The 13775-nt window shown below is 42.5% G+C and overlaps 1 protein-coding gene across 2 annotated transcripts in view; it reads left to right on the forward strand.

The window, feature by feature from the left end:
• Positions 1-13775, forward strand: part of SLC11A2 (solute carrier family 11 member 2) — a 40712-nt gene that overhangs the window by 25029 nt on the left and 1908 nt on the right. For both annotated transcript variants that reach the window (XM_074979454.1, XM_074979455.1), the window contains exons 11-16: positions 218-304; positions 986-1105; positions 1739-1888; positions 3048-3121; positions 4279-4432; positions 5236-5289. In XM_074979454.1, coding sequence (XP_074835555.1) covers positions 218-304; positions 986-1105; positions 1739-1888; positions 3048-3121; positions 4279-4432; positions 5236-5289 — 639 coding nt within the window. The remainder of the gene's footprint in view (positions 1-217; positions 305-985; positions 1106-1738; positions 1889-3047; positions 3122-4278; positions 4433-5235; positions 5290-13775) is intronic.

Here is a 13775-nt window from a genome sequence, read left to right on the forward strand (position 1 = left end):
CCTTTTACACTGTCCTGGCATTGTAAAGGGGCCTTGCTATAAGTAAAAATCAGGCCATGTCTCTTTCCTCCCTGTTCTCCCACTAGTCTGTAAGGTGCGCACAACACATTAATGCTCATGCCTTTCAACTCACAATCTCCTCCTCCCCCATCTCAACCAGCCCTGATTTCAGGTCTCTGAAATCTCTTAACTTCCTAAGCATCTTTTCCTTTTCTAGGCTGAAGTCTGCACAAACAGCAGCAGTCCCCATGCCGGACTCTTTCCATATAACAATCAAACCTTGGAAGTGGACATCTACAAAGGGGTGAGTGGCCATGTAGTCAGGCCAGGCAGGGTGGATTTAGCTGAATGACTTGGGCCTCCTTGATTTATTTACATGCAGCTGCTGCTTCTGGATAAAAGGAGACTCTTCAAGGCTTGAACCTATAACAACGTAGGACTGTAAGAGCTGTCATGCTCGAACCGAACATGGGACTCAGTAGTAGGTAGTCAGTAGGCATCCTTCAGTCTGCATAGACTATGGATCGCGCCCTTTAAAGTTTCAATTGAGGACTTCATTTACAGCGTCTCTTGTGACTATGAAGACCCACACCAGAGTGACAGTCCTTGCTGCATCTCTTGCAGATGTGGTGGGTGTCTGGCAAGTCCTTAGTGTGCTTTCTGTGCGCTCGCTTCTCCTCTGCTAGCTGTCTGATCTTCATCTCGCCCTTCTGAAGGCCCTTGTGTAACCCCTGCCTCCATCTGCTGCGGTTGTCTGCTAGTTCTTCCCAGTTGTCCAGCTCGATGGCAGCAGCTAACAGGGAAGGGAGTTTGCCTCTGGGCAAGCGTCCTAGAGAAGCTTGGCTTTGTTACTTTGTTTGTAACATGGGACTAGATAGGAGGGAAGACTGATCTTGCTCCAGGAACTCTGCTTTTGGCTGTGTACTGAGCCTTAAATCTCAGATTTCACACCAACTTACTTGTGACTGGAAACACTGTGTTTCAGGGTGTTGTTCTGGGGTGTTACTTTGGCCCTGCTGCTCTCTACATCTGGGCCGTTGGGATCCTGGCTGCAGGTCAGAGTTCAACAATGACTGGGACCTACTCTGGGCAGTTCGTCATGGAGGTATGTGGCTATCTATCTGTGCTACTCTGGGTCTCTGTTTTCCTGCTTCTCTTTGTATTCCCTTAAATTAATATGGTCCATGGAGGCCTAGCCTCCTTTCCTGGTGATGTAGTTTGCCACGGGATCAGACATTACTATTATAGGTTGAGTCCCTCTAATCTGGAACTCTCTTGACCGGCAACATCTGTAATCCAGCGTGACTTTAATTAGCCGAACAACCACTTATCATGGGTGTGGCCAAATTTCCCAGGGTCTCATAAAGTTTGTTTGTAGCCACCAGTCCTAGCGCTATGTTCTGTGCTGTTATTTAGCTGTAATTTACCCTTAAATGTCTTGTAAGAACCCAGTAAGCAGTGGAGGTGTTGGTAATACTGCTAGACAATGTAACCTCCTGTCGTCCAGCAAATTCTCTCATCTGGCTCCAGTCAGGTCCTGAGGGTGCCAGATCAGAGAGGTTCAACCTGTATTGACCCACGTTCCAGACTCAGTCTCCAATTCCCCTGGGAAAATTCCAGCATGACTTAGGTCCCTTTTTAAGAGAAGAATCTTACCCTGTTATAGATCATTCCCTTGCCCGAATACAGTGTAACTGCCTTTTAGCAACAGCATCTCTTCCATTTCTCTCTGCTGAAGGGATTTCTCAACCTGAAGTGGTCACGATTTGCCCGGGTGATTTTGACTCGCTCCATTGCTATCACTCCAACCCTGCTGGTTGCCATTTTTCAAGATGTTGAACACTTGACTGGGATGAATGACTTCCTGAACGTTCTTCAGAGCTTACAGGTGCGCAGCTGTCTACTCCAAGCATGGGACTATTCCTTGGAGACTTTCATCTGACATTAATGACTTGCAGCTCCTCATTCAAAACCTACCTCTTAGTCACCACTCGTGATGGCTCTCGGGCCTTCTGTTTGCCCACTTGTGAACATTTCAGGTTGGCTGAGGAGTCCTGAGTGTAGAGAGCTCAATCAGGAGGGGCCTGTAAATGGCAGCAGCTGCCATCAGAATTGGGTTTTCCATCAGCAGTCAATTTAGGATCTGCCCCGATCTGTAGCTGCTTGTAAACTGTTGCCGACATTAGTTATACAGCCTATCCCAGATACTGACAGACTGAGGGACAATACCCACCCAATTATTATACCTCATTACCCCAAATAACTCTCTGAAAACTTTCCATGAGTGATAGACCCAAACACTTGCTCCCTACTAACTAAAAACTTGCACATCTAAACCTGAGTCAATGATGGTTACGTACTGGATATATCTTGTGACTTTCTAAGCAAGGCTTTTAACTTTTGACAAGCCACGCATAATCCCAGATACACAGGTTCAGAGGAAAGGCTCTGTACAATGTCAAACATCTGCCTTTTACTGAGTCACCACCTGACCATTTACAAAGCGCTAGAACCACATTCAAACAGGGTTACGTTTATACCTAGTTTACATGCAAAAGTCGGAAAGAGTTAAGTTTCCTGGCTGGTCCTGCTCTCTAGATGTTTCTAGCTCTGCGACAATATATATTTATGGTGCCTGGTTCCTATTATAAAATGGGAAATAAGAACTACCAAATTAAGTTCTTAAAAGCAGAAGAATTTCAGCTCCCAATAGTTCTTGTCTGAAACTTGTTCATTGCACTTAAGAATGATACACTCTGTATCCCAACATAGAAAACAACTCTTCCAGATGGACTACACAGAGAGGTGGGTTTGAGTTTCTGTAAACAAAGCTTCTGGTTTCTTTCACTGAAGAATCTCTCTGTTAAGGGGAGGAGGAAAACACCAATCATAGCTTTACACTGCTACTGGTTTTAGACACAAGGTTTCTTAGATGACACACTTTTACTAGCTAAAGGTAGCAGTAGCGCATAAACAAAACTTGGGTGAGGTTTTTATGCAAACAAAAATTAGTCCCTAATCTCCTGCATCTTGTTTCCTTATTCCAGCTTCCCTTTGCTTTAATCCCAGTCCTCACATTTACCAGCCTGCATCCTGTGATGAATGACTTTGCTAATGGACTGTAAGTAGGAGGAGACTCCCACCTGCCTCACCTTTTCCTGATTTAAATCCATTTGATTTAGGCCTGAATACTTAGATGGATCTTTGGTGCTTGGTCCTGAAAGAAGAGATCTAAGCACTATTTGTCCTTGCAACATCCTCTGAGAGAGGGGAATTTCACCCCCCTTTTTCATATGTGGAATTGAGAGGCTAAGTGACTTGCCCAAGGTCACATGGGAACTTTGTAGCCTAGTAGAAAATTGAATTTGACTCTCCCAAGTCCAGCTGGCACCCTAACCACTAGGTATTTCTTCCTCTTAGTGAAGTTAAGCAAGCCTAGCTGTTCATGAAAAATCTGAGCAGTTGTTATTCCCTGAACAGTATTAGAGAGTTCTTCTGCTTCTATTTTCTTATACCTCAGCCCAATCCCCCCAGAACCTGTCTGACAGACCCCATTCCTTGCAGTGGACATGCACGTGGCAAGTAAGGGTGTGGGTGATGCTACGGCACCCGCAGGTTTCCCTAAGCCTTTGGGTCCCGGTCTCTGTGCAGCCCTTCCCTCCCCTAACTCCTGCCAGCTTGGCCACACCCCTTTCCCTTCCTCCCAGGGTCCCACTGTCCCCACAGGCTCTGCAGCCTGCCAGCCCTGAGGTCCAGCCATTGACCTGGAGGCTCTGTTGCCATTCAGGGCTCCATCAGTGGCCTGAGGCTCTGCAGCTGCCTTCAGCAGTAGCTAGGTTGCCACATCTCCCAGACTGACTGTACCAGCTACCATTTGCAGCCATAGCTTCTGGTCCGGGAGAGTCAGAAACCCTAGGTGTGATGGCAAGGGGCACAAAGAGGTGTTGGGGGGCCTGCAGCTCAGCATGCCCACCCTAAAAATAGTTCCAGAGCCACTGGGAGTGGTGCCCAATAGGTTACTTCTAGCAACTGGTGTGTGTGTTTCCTGGGCTCCGTCTTGACATCTCTTCTTGGCCCTTCATCCAGTCTGTGTTTTTAGTTAAAAAGTCAGAACCCTGTTAGAAGAGAGTCTGAAGTTCAATGAAAGTTTCTATTGTGACTTTATTCACAGCCCTGGCATCTGCATTACAAGAAGGGCTCCCTCCAAACTCCAGGGGAAATAGGAAAATCCCTCTCACACGTCTCCTCTAATCTTATTTCTTTTGGCTTTCCTTTCAGCGGCTGGAAGATTGCCGGCGGTGTGCTCATTCTCATTGTCTGCTCCATTAACATGTATTTTGTAGTGGTCTACGTCACTGCACTGGGGCACCTTGCCTTATATGTGGTTGCAGCCATTGTGTCTGTTGTCTACCTGTGCTTTGTAGCATATTTGGTAAGTATTGTTCTTCCACGCTCTTTGGCAAGATGGGTGCTGTATAAAATTTTGATCTTGGTGCCTGTGGGGATGAGGCCTCTTGTAGGCAGGACCGCGAGAAAGAACTTTCTTTCCTGGGAACTGGAACCTTTTGTTTGATAAACCATAGATCTTACAACTGCTACATATTCCTTCCCATCCCCAAAGTATGTCATTTCAGGTGTGCCTCAGTTTCCCATAAGTCCAGACCTTCTCAGGATCCACACAGAGCCAGGAATTTATCTCCCAGCCCTGTGCTCAGTACACCAGTCCTTGCAGCTTTTTCCCATCTCATCCCAGTTCCCTTAGTGACTCATCTGAAAGAGTCCAAATAAGTATGCTAGGCTGGGTAATAGTCTGATGGGGAGAGACCTTTAGAATGATGCAGAGTTCTAGATTTGTTTGTGAGTACTCAAATGGTAAGAGGGGATAATTATGTATTTATTTGAAGAAAAAAAGTCTAGCAACATGGAGTTTGACTTTCCTTCCTGTGACTGCGCCGGTATCTCTTAAGTTTCTACCACTTGCGAAAAGCACGGCAAAGGTTAGAATGGTTTATAGTCGTGCTCAACAGCTATTTAATACCTTTCACAATCTCAGCAAGTTTAATATCCTTGTACATCCGTAATGGGCTCTGTGGAGTACATTGTGAAGAGACTTTCTGATAGTTATTGAAAAACAGCACCTAGTAATCCCTCCATGTTTCCATTCATTAAAATGCAGCTGCTAGTAAAGATGGGAACTCTCAGGACTGTTTCTCATAGTGCTCTCTTTAATTCCAGAGCTGGCTGTGTCTCATTGCTCTTGGGATCTCCTTCCTGGCCTGTGGGCAAACGGTAAGCGTCACTAGAACAGTGCTTACTGAAGAGCCGACTGTCACTCAAATTAACTAAACACTGGGTCTGTCTGTACACAGCAGGTAGCCATCAGAACCAGTGCGTTTCTATGGTTTACTGTGTGAACATATCAAAATGTATGTGCAATTTGCACAGAGAATACTTGTGTAGGGACCACCTACTTGGAAGTTTGTTGTATGAAAGCTCAGATGTACATAGGAGGAAATATTTTGCTGCTAAGATAAAGAGATGGATAAATTTCCTTGCTGACACCCACTAATCACATGCCTAAGAGATGTTGTGTTGCTTCTGGAATGGATTTGCGCTTTGCAGTGTAGGAACCACATATAACTTACTTATTATTAAGAAACTAATCAGCTTGACAGCCTGGCAAAGAGAGACTGTGTTCCAAAATGACACTTTCATGTAGCTGGTTCTCTGCCTTCCAAGCCTTCTAGTGAATCTGTAATACAAGCTGATAAACAGAAATCAAGCTGCTCAGAGTATCTGAAGCATTAATCTTCCTTGTGACAGTTGCACAAGCGCCATGCCTTGGTGCAGACTCTGTAGGTGCTCCAGGGAAAAATAAGCAGGTGTTCAGCACTCACCGGCAGCCAAGCTCCCTCTCTGCTCCCTCCGCCTTCCCCCCCGCCAGCGCGTCCCACAAAACAGCAGCCCCACTGAACAACTCCTTCACCTCCCTCCCAGTGCCTCCTGCCTGCCGCATAATGTCTCGGGTGCTCAGGATACTCTAGGAGAGAGGCAGAGGAACAGAGACATGGTGCGCTGAGGGGAAGAGTCATGGGGGTTGAAGGTTTGAGTAAAGCGGTGGAAGGGGGTGCAGTGGAGACAGAGCAGGGGTAGGAAGAGGCAGGGTGGGGTTTGGGAAAAGGGGTGGAGTGGCAGAGAGTTGGGTTGAGTGCACCTGCTACAGGGAAAGTCTGTGACACTAGTGGTGTAATCTACCTCAACAGATCAGAATTCAGCTGTATTCCAGAATCTGAAATTGACCTGTTTCTCTCACTGTAAATGCATTAGAAAATAATTACTGGCTTCAGCTTAAAATTAGAATGAATGCAGAAATTGCTTCCCTGTAGTGGGAATTGTGCTGGAGAAATCCAAGCTCATAAACACTAGAAGTCTGAGCATTAGAGTTATAATATTTTTTTTCCTACCTGGTATGTGATTCTGGTGATCAGCAAAGGAAAAAAAATAAATCAGTATTTGCTGGTTGTTTATGTATGGCATTAATAGAGATGCTCTCTGTATTCCCTACAATTGCTGTATTGGCTTGTGGAGTGTAATGTAACAATGTGCTATAAGCCTTCCATGATTTAGGTCTCTGCTTGTTTTAAATATATTTTTTAAACTTCAGGTTTTTTTTAAAAACACTCAAAACCAGTCTGGCCCTTTTATACTCTAAAAGCTTTACCCATTGTACTTGTTGCTTCTTCCGTTTCCCTGAGCAGTTTTAAATCTAGTACTGTAAAGGACACAGTGGGAAACATGCATTCCTTTACTCTGTTTGGAAAGGTGTGCACATTTTTGTCCTAATTTTACCATGAATTATTCTTGAGGATATCCTATTGTTTGTGGGTGGGAGGATATGGGTGTTCAGAGCTACATCCTGTAAAGCAAACCTGCAGGGAAACTGAGGTCCTAGATCTTATTGACTATGGTTTTTCTTCTGTTACTACTTGATGGAAGTTGTTTTACTGATAACAGAACTGAGTGTAAGCCTTTGTGTCTGTGCTGAGATATTTTGATAGTGAAATATCTAGGACGTAACTGATCTCATTCTGTCCTTTATCTTGTGTGCCGACCAAATGTTTTGGTCTTCACTAAATTTTAGTTTGCATTAGTGCTTTCAAGCCTAGTTCTCATTGGAGACAGGATTTTCTGAAGTAGTTCATTGTCTTAGTGATAGCTTTTTATTTTTATTGTAATGTCTCTTGTTTGGATAAACTTCAGACTTTAAGAGACATCCATTCTTTAGAGGGGAGGTGAAAGGCGTGTGGAGAATGCCTTTAAAATAATTTCCAGTATGGCAATGGGGAATGATTCCCCCTGGGCAGTGCCAGAACATAAAGTTTTAGTTCAGACTTGCCCACTTCTATCTTCATATGTGTTGTAGCAATCAGAAGGAGAATGCTGAATGTCACAGTTGCTGTTTTGCCAAAGTAAAAGTACACAGCCAGGCTCCAAAGTCCCTGCAACTCGCACAACCCATTATATCCAATTTGAAAGGGTGTTAAAACCTCACTAAATCAGAACGGTAAAAATTTAGACCAGCTTTGCCCTAGTCTACACAAGATACAGGGTAATAGGGATTCTAGCCCCCCAGTCTCAAAGCATAAGCCTCACAGTTTCCAACCACAGTCAGAAACACCTACATGTGCATCTCTGGTTACGGTAACGAAAAGTGTAGACATACGGGAAAGAATAAATTCCCAAGTGCATAAATGAGTTGGGTTAATAAATTTGGATGAGGAATATTCATAAGGACGTCAGTGTTAGGAAGGTTGTAAGTACGAATAAGAAAGTGTGTCAGTTTTGTGAAGGCAAAAATTAAAGCTGCTAATCTTTTTAATGATCGTTTGACTAAAGCCTGCAAAGTAAAGTCGGCTTATTTACTCTTAATCAGGATAGCTGAGACAACCTCCTTGGCTTAAATATTAATGCTTAGTACACAGGAAAACAAAATCCCCTTAATGTGTTAATTCAGAATTCCAGATAGAGATCCTGCGTCAGGGTTTGTAATTTTATAATCTAATTCTGCTGATTTGTGTATTACTTTCTCTTCCATTGGCAGCAAAATTATATAGCCTGTCTAACTGAAGGCATGTTTATGATCTAGAACTGCTGTTAGGCTGGTATGTAGCTTCCTTCATTAGCCTGTAAGTTCCTGTAGTTTACTATATATGCTCTAGATTTTCATGCATTTTAAAAGCTTCTGGTTTGAAAAAATGTCAAATGCAGGACTGCTGTGAACATAACGTGCATGATGTCACTGAACTGTATATCAAAATTACAGTTCTGTGCAGGAGCTGATGTATAAAGTCCTCTCACTGTGCTATAAATTTCTTTTCTAGTCATTGTGAAACTTTAATTTTTTTAATTGACCATGAACCAATGTGTATGTGCGACATTTTCGATTAAAAGAAAGATGCTTTTTCCACTTGGTTTCTTGGGTCTTTTTTCAAAAATTGCGACACCCAGCATGTTTTAAAAGAAATTTGGATGGATGTCCATATGATTGAGGTGCTATAGTGTACAGCATTTAGTGCTTTAGTGTCTAGTAGACAGGCCCTGTACACTAGATTGTATAAAAAGCTTAATATTTCTACTAGCAGATATACCTGGCGTTGCTCAGGTCTTTAACTGAATTCATTATTTGAAAATAAATGGAAAATGCACATTTTTTTAATGATAGTATTTCAAAAATGAAGAAAAATGAAGGCTGGAGTGAGAGTTTGGGGTAAAGAGGGGTGGGATGGTGGGTTAGGGCAGAGAGTTGGAGGTGTGGGGGGCTCAAGGCAGGTGGTGAAGGTGCAGAAGTCAAGGCAGGTGGGAGGTTCAGAAGTTAAAGTATGGGGCTAGGTGTGTGGGGGGAGGGTTACCCACGGCACCAAGGCTGGCTGTGCTCTGGCAGCGGCTTCTCCCAGGGGGCTGGGGCAGTGCTCCTTGGCCAGTGACTCTTCCTGGGAGGCGGGTATCCAGAGTTGCATGCCTGTCAGATGTGGGAGGGGGAGCAGCCAAGGCCTGCATCTGCTCAAGGGTGGACTTTGGGGCCTGCAGTTGGTCAGGGGTGTGGTGCTTTGGGAGCTACCTCAGGCCTCCATTGGCCCCCTCCATCCTGCAGCCTGTTTGGCAGTGCAACATGGGGGCTGACCAGGATCTGGGGCCTGTCCCCAGCCTCCAGCAGACTTCCCCCTCCCTGCAGCCTGTAGGCCCTCCATGGGAGGGGGCAGGCTCTGAGTTTGGGACAGTGGAACTACTTTTCTGCTCTTTGTAGCAGGCAAGATGGCAGAGTCCCAGGCCTGCTGGCCGCTCTCTTGGTTCTGCAGCTCTCCCCAGTGGCTATTCTCAGTATTTACACTGTGCCCCTCCCTCTACAAGTTCTGGCAAGCAGCCCCATTCCTGGCACTTCCCATTTTCCAGGTACAACCAAACCCTGACCTTGGTTTAAGTTAGGATGAGAGGCAGCTGTGTACTAGATTTGGTGGACGAAGTTCTTGAACAAAGAGACTCACAGAAGTACAGACAGATGCATGCGCTCTAAAATAGATAAGACACCAACTTTTTCCATGCTGTGCACCTAGCTGCTGTTGCAAAAGTCACTGCAGTCTTTAATGTGAGAATAGCTTATGCTGGGTGAGACCAAAGGTCCATCTAGCCCTGTATCCTGTCTTACAACAGTGGCCAATGCCAAGTGTCCAAGAGCAGGTAATCATCAACTGACCCATCCCTTGTCACCCATTCCTAGCTTCTGAGAAACAGAGGCTAGGGACACCATTCCTGCCCATCCTGGCTAATTGCCAAGGATGGGCCTATCCTCCATGAATTTATCTATCTCCTTTTGAAATCCTGTCATAGTCTTGGCCTTCACAGCATCCTCTGGTGAGGAGTTCCAGAGGTTGATTGGGTGTTGTGTGGATAAGTGCTTCCTTTTGTTTGTTTTTAAACCTGCAGCCTATTAATTTCTTTTGTTGACCCTGAGCTCTTGTATTATCAGGAGTAAATAACACTTCCTTACTAACTTTCTCCACACCACTCATGATTTTATAGACCTCTATCATATCCCCTCTTAGCAGTCTCTTTTCTACACTGAAAAGTCCCAATCTTATTAATATCTTCTCATACAGAGGCCATTCCATATACCCTAATAATTTTTGTTGCTTTTTTTTCTCAACCTTTTCCAATTCCAATGTATCTTTTTTGAGATGGGGTAACCACATAAGGTGTGGGCATACCATGGATTAATACAGAGGCAATATATTTTCTGTCTTATTATTGATCACTTTCTTAAGGATTCCCAACATTGTTTGCTATTTTGACTGCTGTACCACATTTAGTGGGTCTTTTTCTGAAAACTATCCTGTGATTCCCAAGATCTTTCTGGAGTGGTCACAGCTAAGTTAGACCCCATCACTATATGTAGAGTTAGGATTGTTTTCCAGTGGCATTTCTATGTTCGCTTGATATTCTTCAATATGTTCACAGAAGTCTTGAGTGCTTCTGCTCGCAGCAATGGCAAAGGATTGATATGCTATTATCCTGTACAACCTGACTACCTGAGTATATTAATGCTATGGCTGAGCATTTTATAGATTTCTTTGGGTGGTTCTGTACGGAAGACAAGCATACCATTCTACAGCTAGACCATTTATTGCTATATTTCTGCATGTCTTGCCACTTTCTGATCTTCTGTCAAAATAGCAAATGCACTAAAACAACCTGATCAACAAGAAGTCCTGTGGCACCTTACAGACTAACATTTTGGAGCATAAGCTTTCGTGGGCAAAGACCCACTGCATCAGAAGCATCTGATGAAGCAGGTCTTTGCCCATGAAAGCTTATGCTCCAAAATATCTGTTAGCCTATAAGGTGCCACAGGGCTTTTTGTTGTTCTCGAAGATACAGACTAACAACTTAAAACAACCTGATAGTTTTTAGGCTATCTCCTCCATACGCTTAGTAGCAAAAAAAAAAAAAAAAAAAAAATGTAGGCGTATTTTGCCCAGGAACAACCTGAACAGGCGATGAACTTTCATTAGTGGGAAATAGTACTGGTAAATGGGTGAAATTCTGTGGTCTGATCTTACACAGGTGATCTAATGATCCAATCTGGCCTTAAAATCTGTTCAGAACTGGGGAGGGAATTCTGATAGAAGCAGGCGTTAGGTGTTCTTTTTTTTTTTTTTTTTTTTTTTAAATTAAACAAAACCCTGAAATCTTGCTTCTGCTCAGAAATTGATCCTTGTGTTACTGTGTTTTCCCCATTTTTTTATTACAAGCCTTCCTTACCTGCTTTAAGTGAATTGGAAGCTGTAAGTAATGTGTATTATTTATTTCTCTTAGAGGAAAAACTGAATTTGTAAGCTCATTACAGGACTTAATTTAATTAATACCTATTTAGTTTCTTTATTTCTACCATGTGATACACACTTGGTAAGTTTCAGTCCATTCAAAACTGTCTTGCTTTTTGATTTGTTACAGAATTTTTAACAAATTTTGAACAATTAAGCATGAATTTAAGACTCAAAGAAAAGAAAGTTATTCTACATAAGTGGAATCAAACCTGCATGTTGTTGTAACAGATTAAAATTGAGAAAGACACTGTCTGTGATCTTCTCCCAGAACCCCCAGCAAAAACTGTAACAAGATATTGCATCTGTGCCCCCTTGCATGTTTTTGTAGCATCTATTGATGTGAGGTATTCTGTCCATTAAATAAAATCTTATTGATGGCCATTGCTAACTTGTAAATCAGACACACATCCCATGTCCTCAGACTCCTTCAACTGAGAGAGAAACTGGATGCAAAACAGGATTTTATAAAGATTTTATCTTTCTGTCCTGGAGCACAGAAGCTTATTTTTTAGCTGGCCACTATGGACTGAAACCTGTCCATATACAAGATAAAATAACTGGTTATTATCCTGGGCTAGCTGAGAGCACACACCATCATAGAAAACCTGTTGCATTGAAACAACATCCATTGTTTGCTTCACTAAACTTTCTGTAACTAATTCACACTACTTTAAAAGGGTGAATCCTGTATTCTGATCACAATCTGTGCTCCTACTGCTAATAATCTAGTAGGTAATTAACGTACAATAAGTGATAACCAGCATGGACCTGAAGGACAATGTCTCCTATCTGGTCTAACAGCTGAATTGCCTTTGTTTTTTAATCAGCTGCATGTTGCTTCAGTCATTCCAAAGAGACACCTTCAGATTAATCAAAAATTCAATAAATCAGTGTACTGTGATATTAATCAGATGTATAACAACTCAGGTTTGCTGCTAATCGAAGAACACAAATTGCTTTAATGCAGGGTTTCCCAAATAGTGTTCCATGGAACCCTGAGGTTCCAGGGAGTGAAAATAAGGTTTCTGCAAGAAAATTCCATTACGGTAACATTTTGTGATTTAAAATAACTAATATTTAAGCATTTATGAATTTTATTAAACACAATTTTATTTTGTGTTTGCCACAATGTGTCCCTGTGTAACAGCAACTTGCTATGCGTGCTCAGTGATTCAGTCCCGTTATATACCACCATAAATTCCTGAACTCACTCTATTAAATCTGTTAAATGTGATTTTTGTTTTTAAATATGTGCAATTAAACTAGATGTTGATCTCATGACTTTGGTTAGCATTTGTTTATTACCATCCTTACTTACTTGTGGTCTACTTTTTCAGCTCCATCTATAAGACTGTTATTAGGGGTTCCGCAAAATTCTTTCGAGTTTAAAATAGTTCCGTGGCCAACTAAAATTGGGAAACGCTGTTTTAAATGCTTTGGTTTTAACATCAGTCTCACAAAACTTGGATTTATTTTGTATAATAAAAGTGGCAGGACCAAAGAATCAGACATCTGAGTTAAGTATGATTCTTATCTGTTGGATTATGGTTTAGATGGCCTTTTGAGCTACAGTAGAACCTCACTTACGTACACCTCAGGAATGGAGGTTGTTCATAACTGAAATATTTGTAAACTTTTGTAAAATGTTAGTTTTCTAAAACTTATAGGTGAACTTGGACTTAATGGGAGCTTTGAAACTTTACTACACAGAAGAAAAATGCTATGTTTAATGCTCTTAATTTAAATGAAGTAATCCCAGAAACAGTTTCCTTACTTTATCAAATCTTTTTTTTTTAACTTTACTTTTTCAGTAGTATATGTTTAACATGGTATGGTACTGTATTTGCTTTTTGTCTCTGCTGCTGCCTGACTGTGTACTTATGGTTGCAAAGCAGGTGTGTGGTTGACTGGTCAGTTAATAACACTGGTGTTAGTAACTCTGAGGTTCTACTGTACTGTGTGGCTTGGGGCTAGTTGGCTTCTAGCAGTCCCAGTTCCTAAGGGTTTGTCTACATTGCACTAACGGATCGTATAGCCCCTGCTTTTGCATGCAAAAAACTCTATAGTGTGCTTTGACACGCTGCTGTTTCAAATATCCTAGCTTACTGTGCACTAAATCACTATGTAGACAAGCCCTTAGTGAAAAAAAATCTTCTGTACGTAGCACTTTGGAGAGAATAGCACTTAACTGCTGGAAAAGAACTTGGTTATCCCAGTGTGCTTGTGACAAGCAGTGGTCTCAATTCTTACCTGCATTGGAGTAGTCTTCTCTATATAGACTCCAGGCCAGACTGCTTGTGTTTTGGGGTTGCATAAATCCTGTGAAACTCGCTGTCTGAGCCAATTAAAATTGTTTTTGTATTATTTTTGGATTTGAAGAATTGATCAAGGACT

This window comes from Carettochelys insculpta, chromosome 29 (assembly GCF_033958435.1).
Source record: "Carettochelys insculpta isolate YL-2023 chromosome 29, ASM3395843v1, whole genome shotgun sequence".
NCBI lineage: Eukaryota > Metazoa > Chordata > Testudines > Carettochelyidae > Carettochelys > Carettochelys insculpta.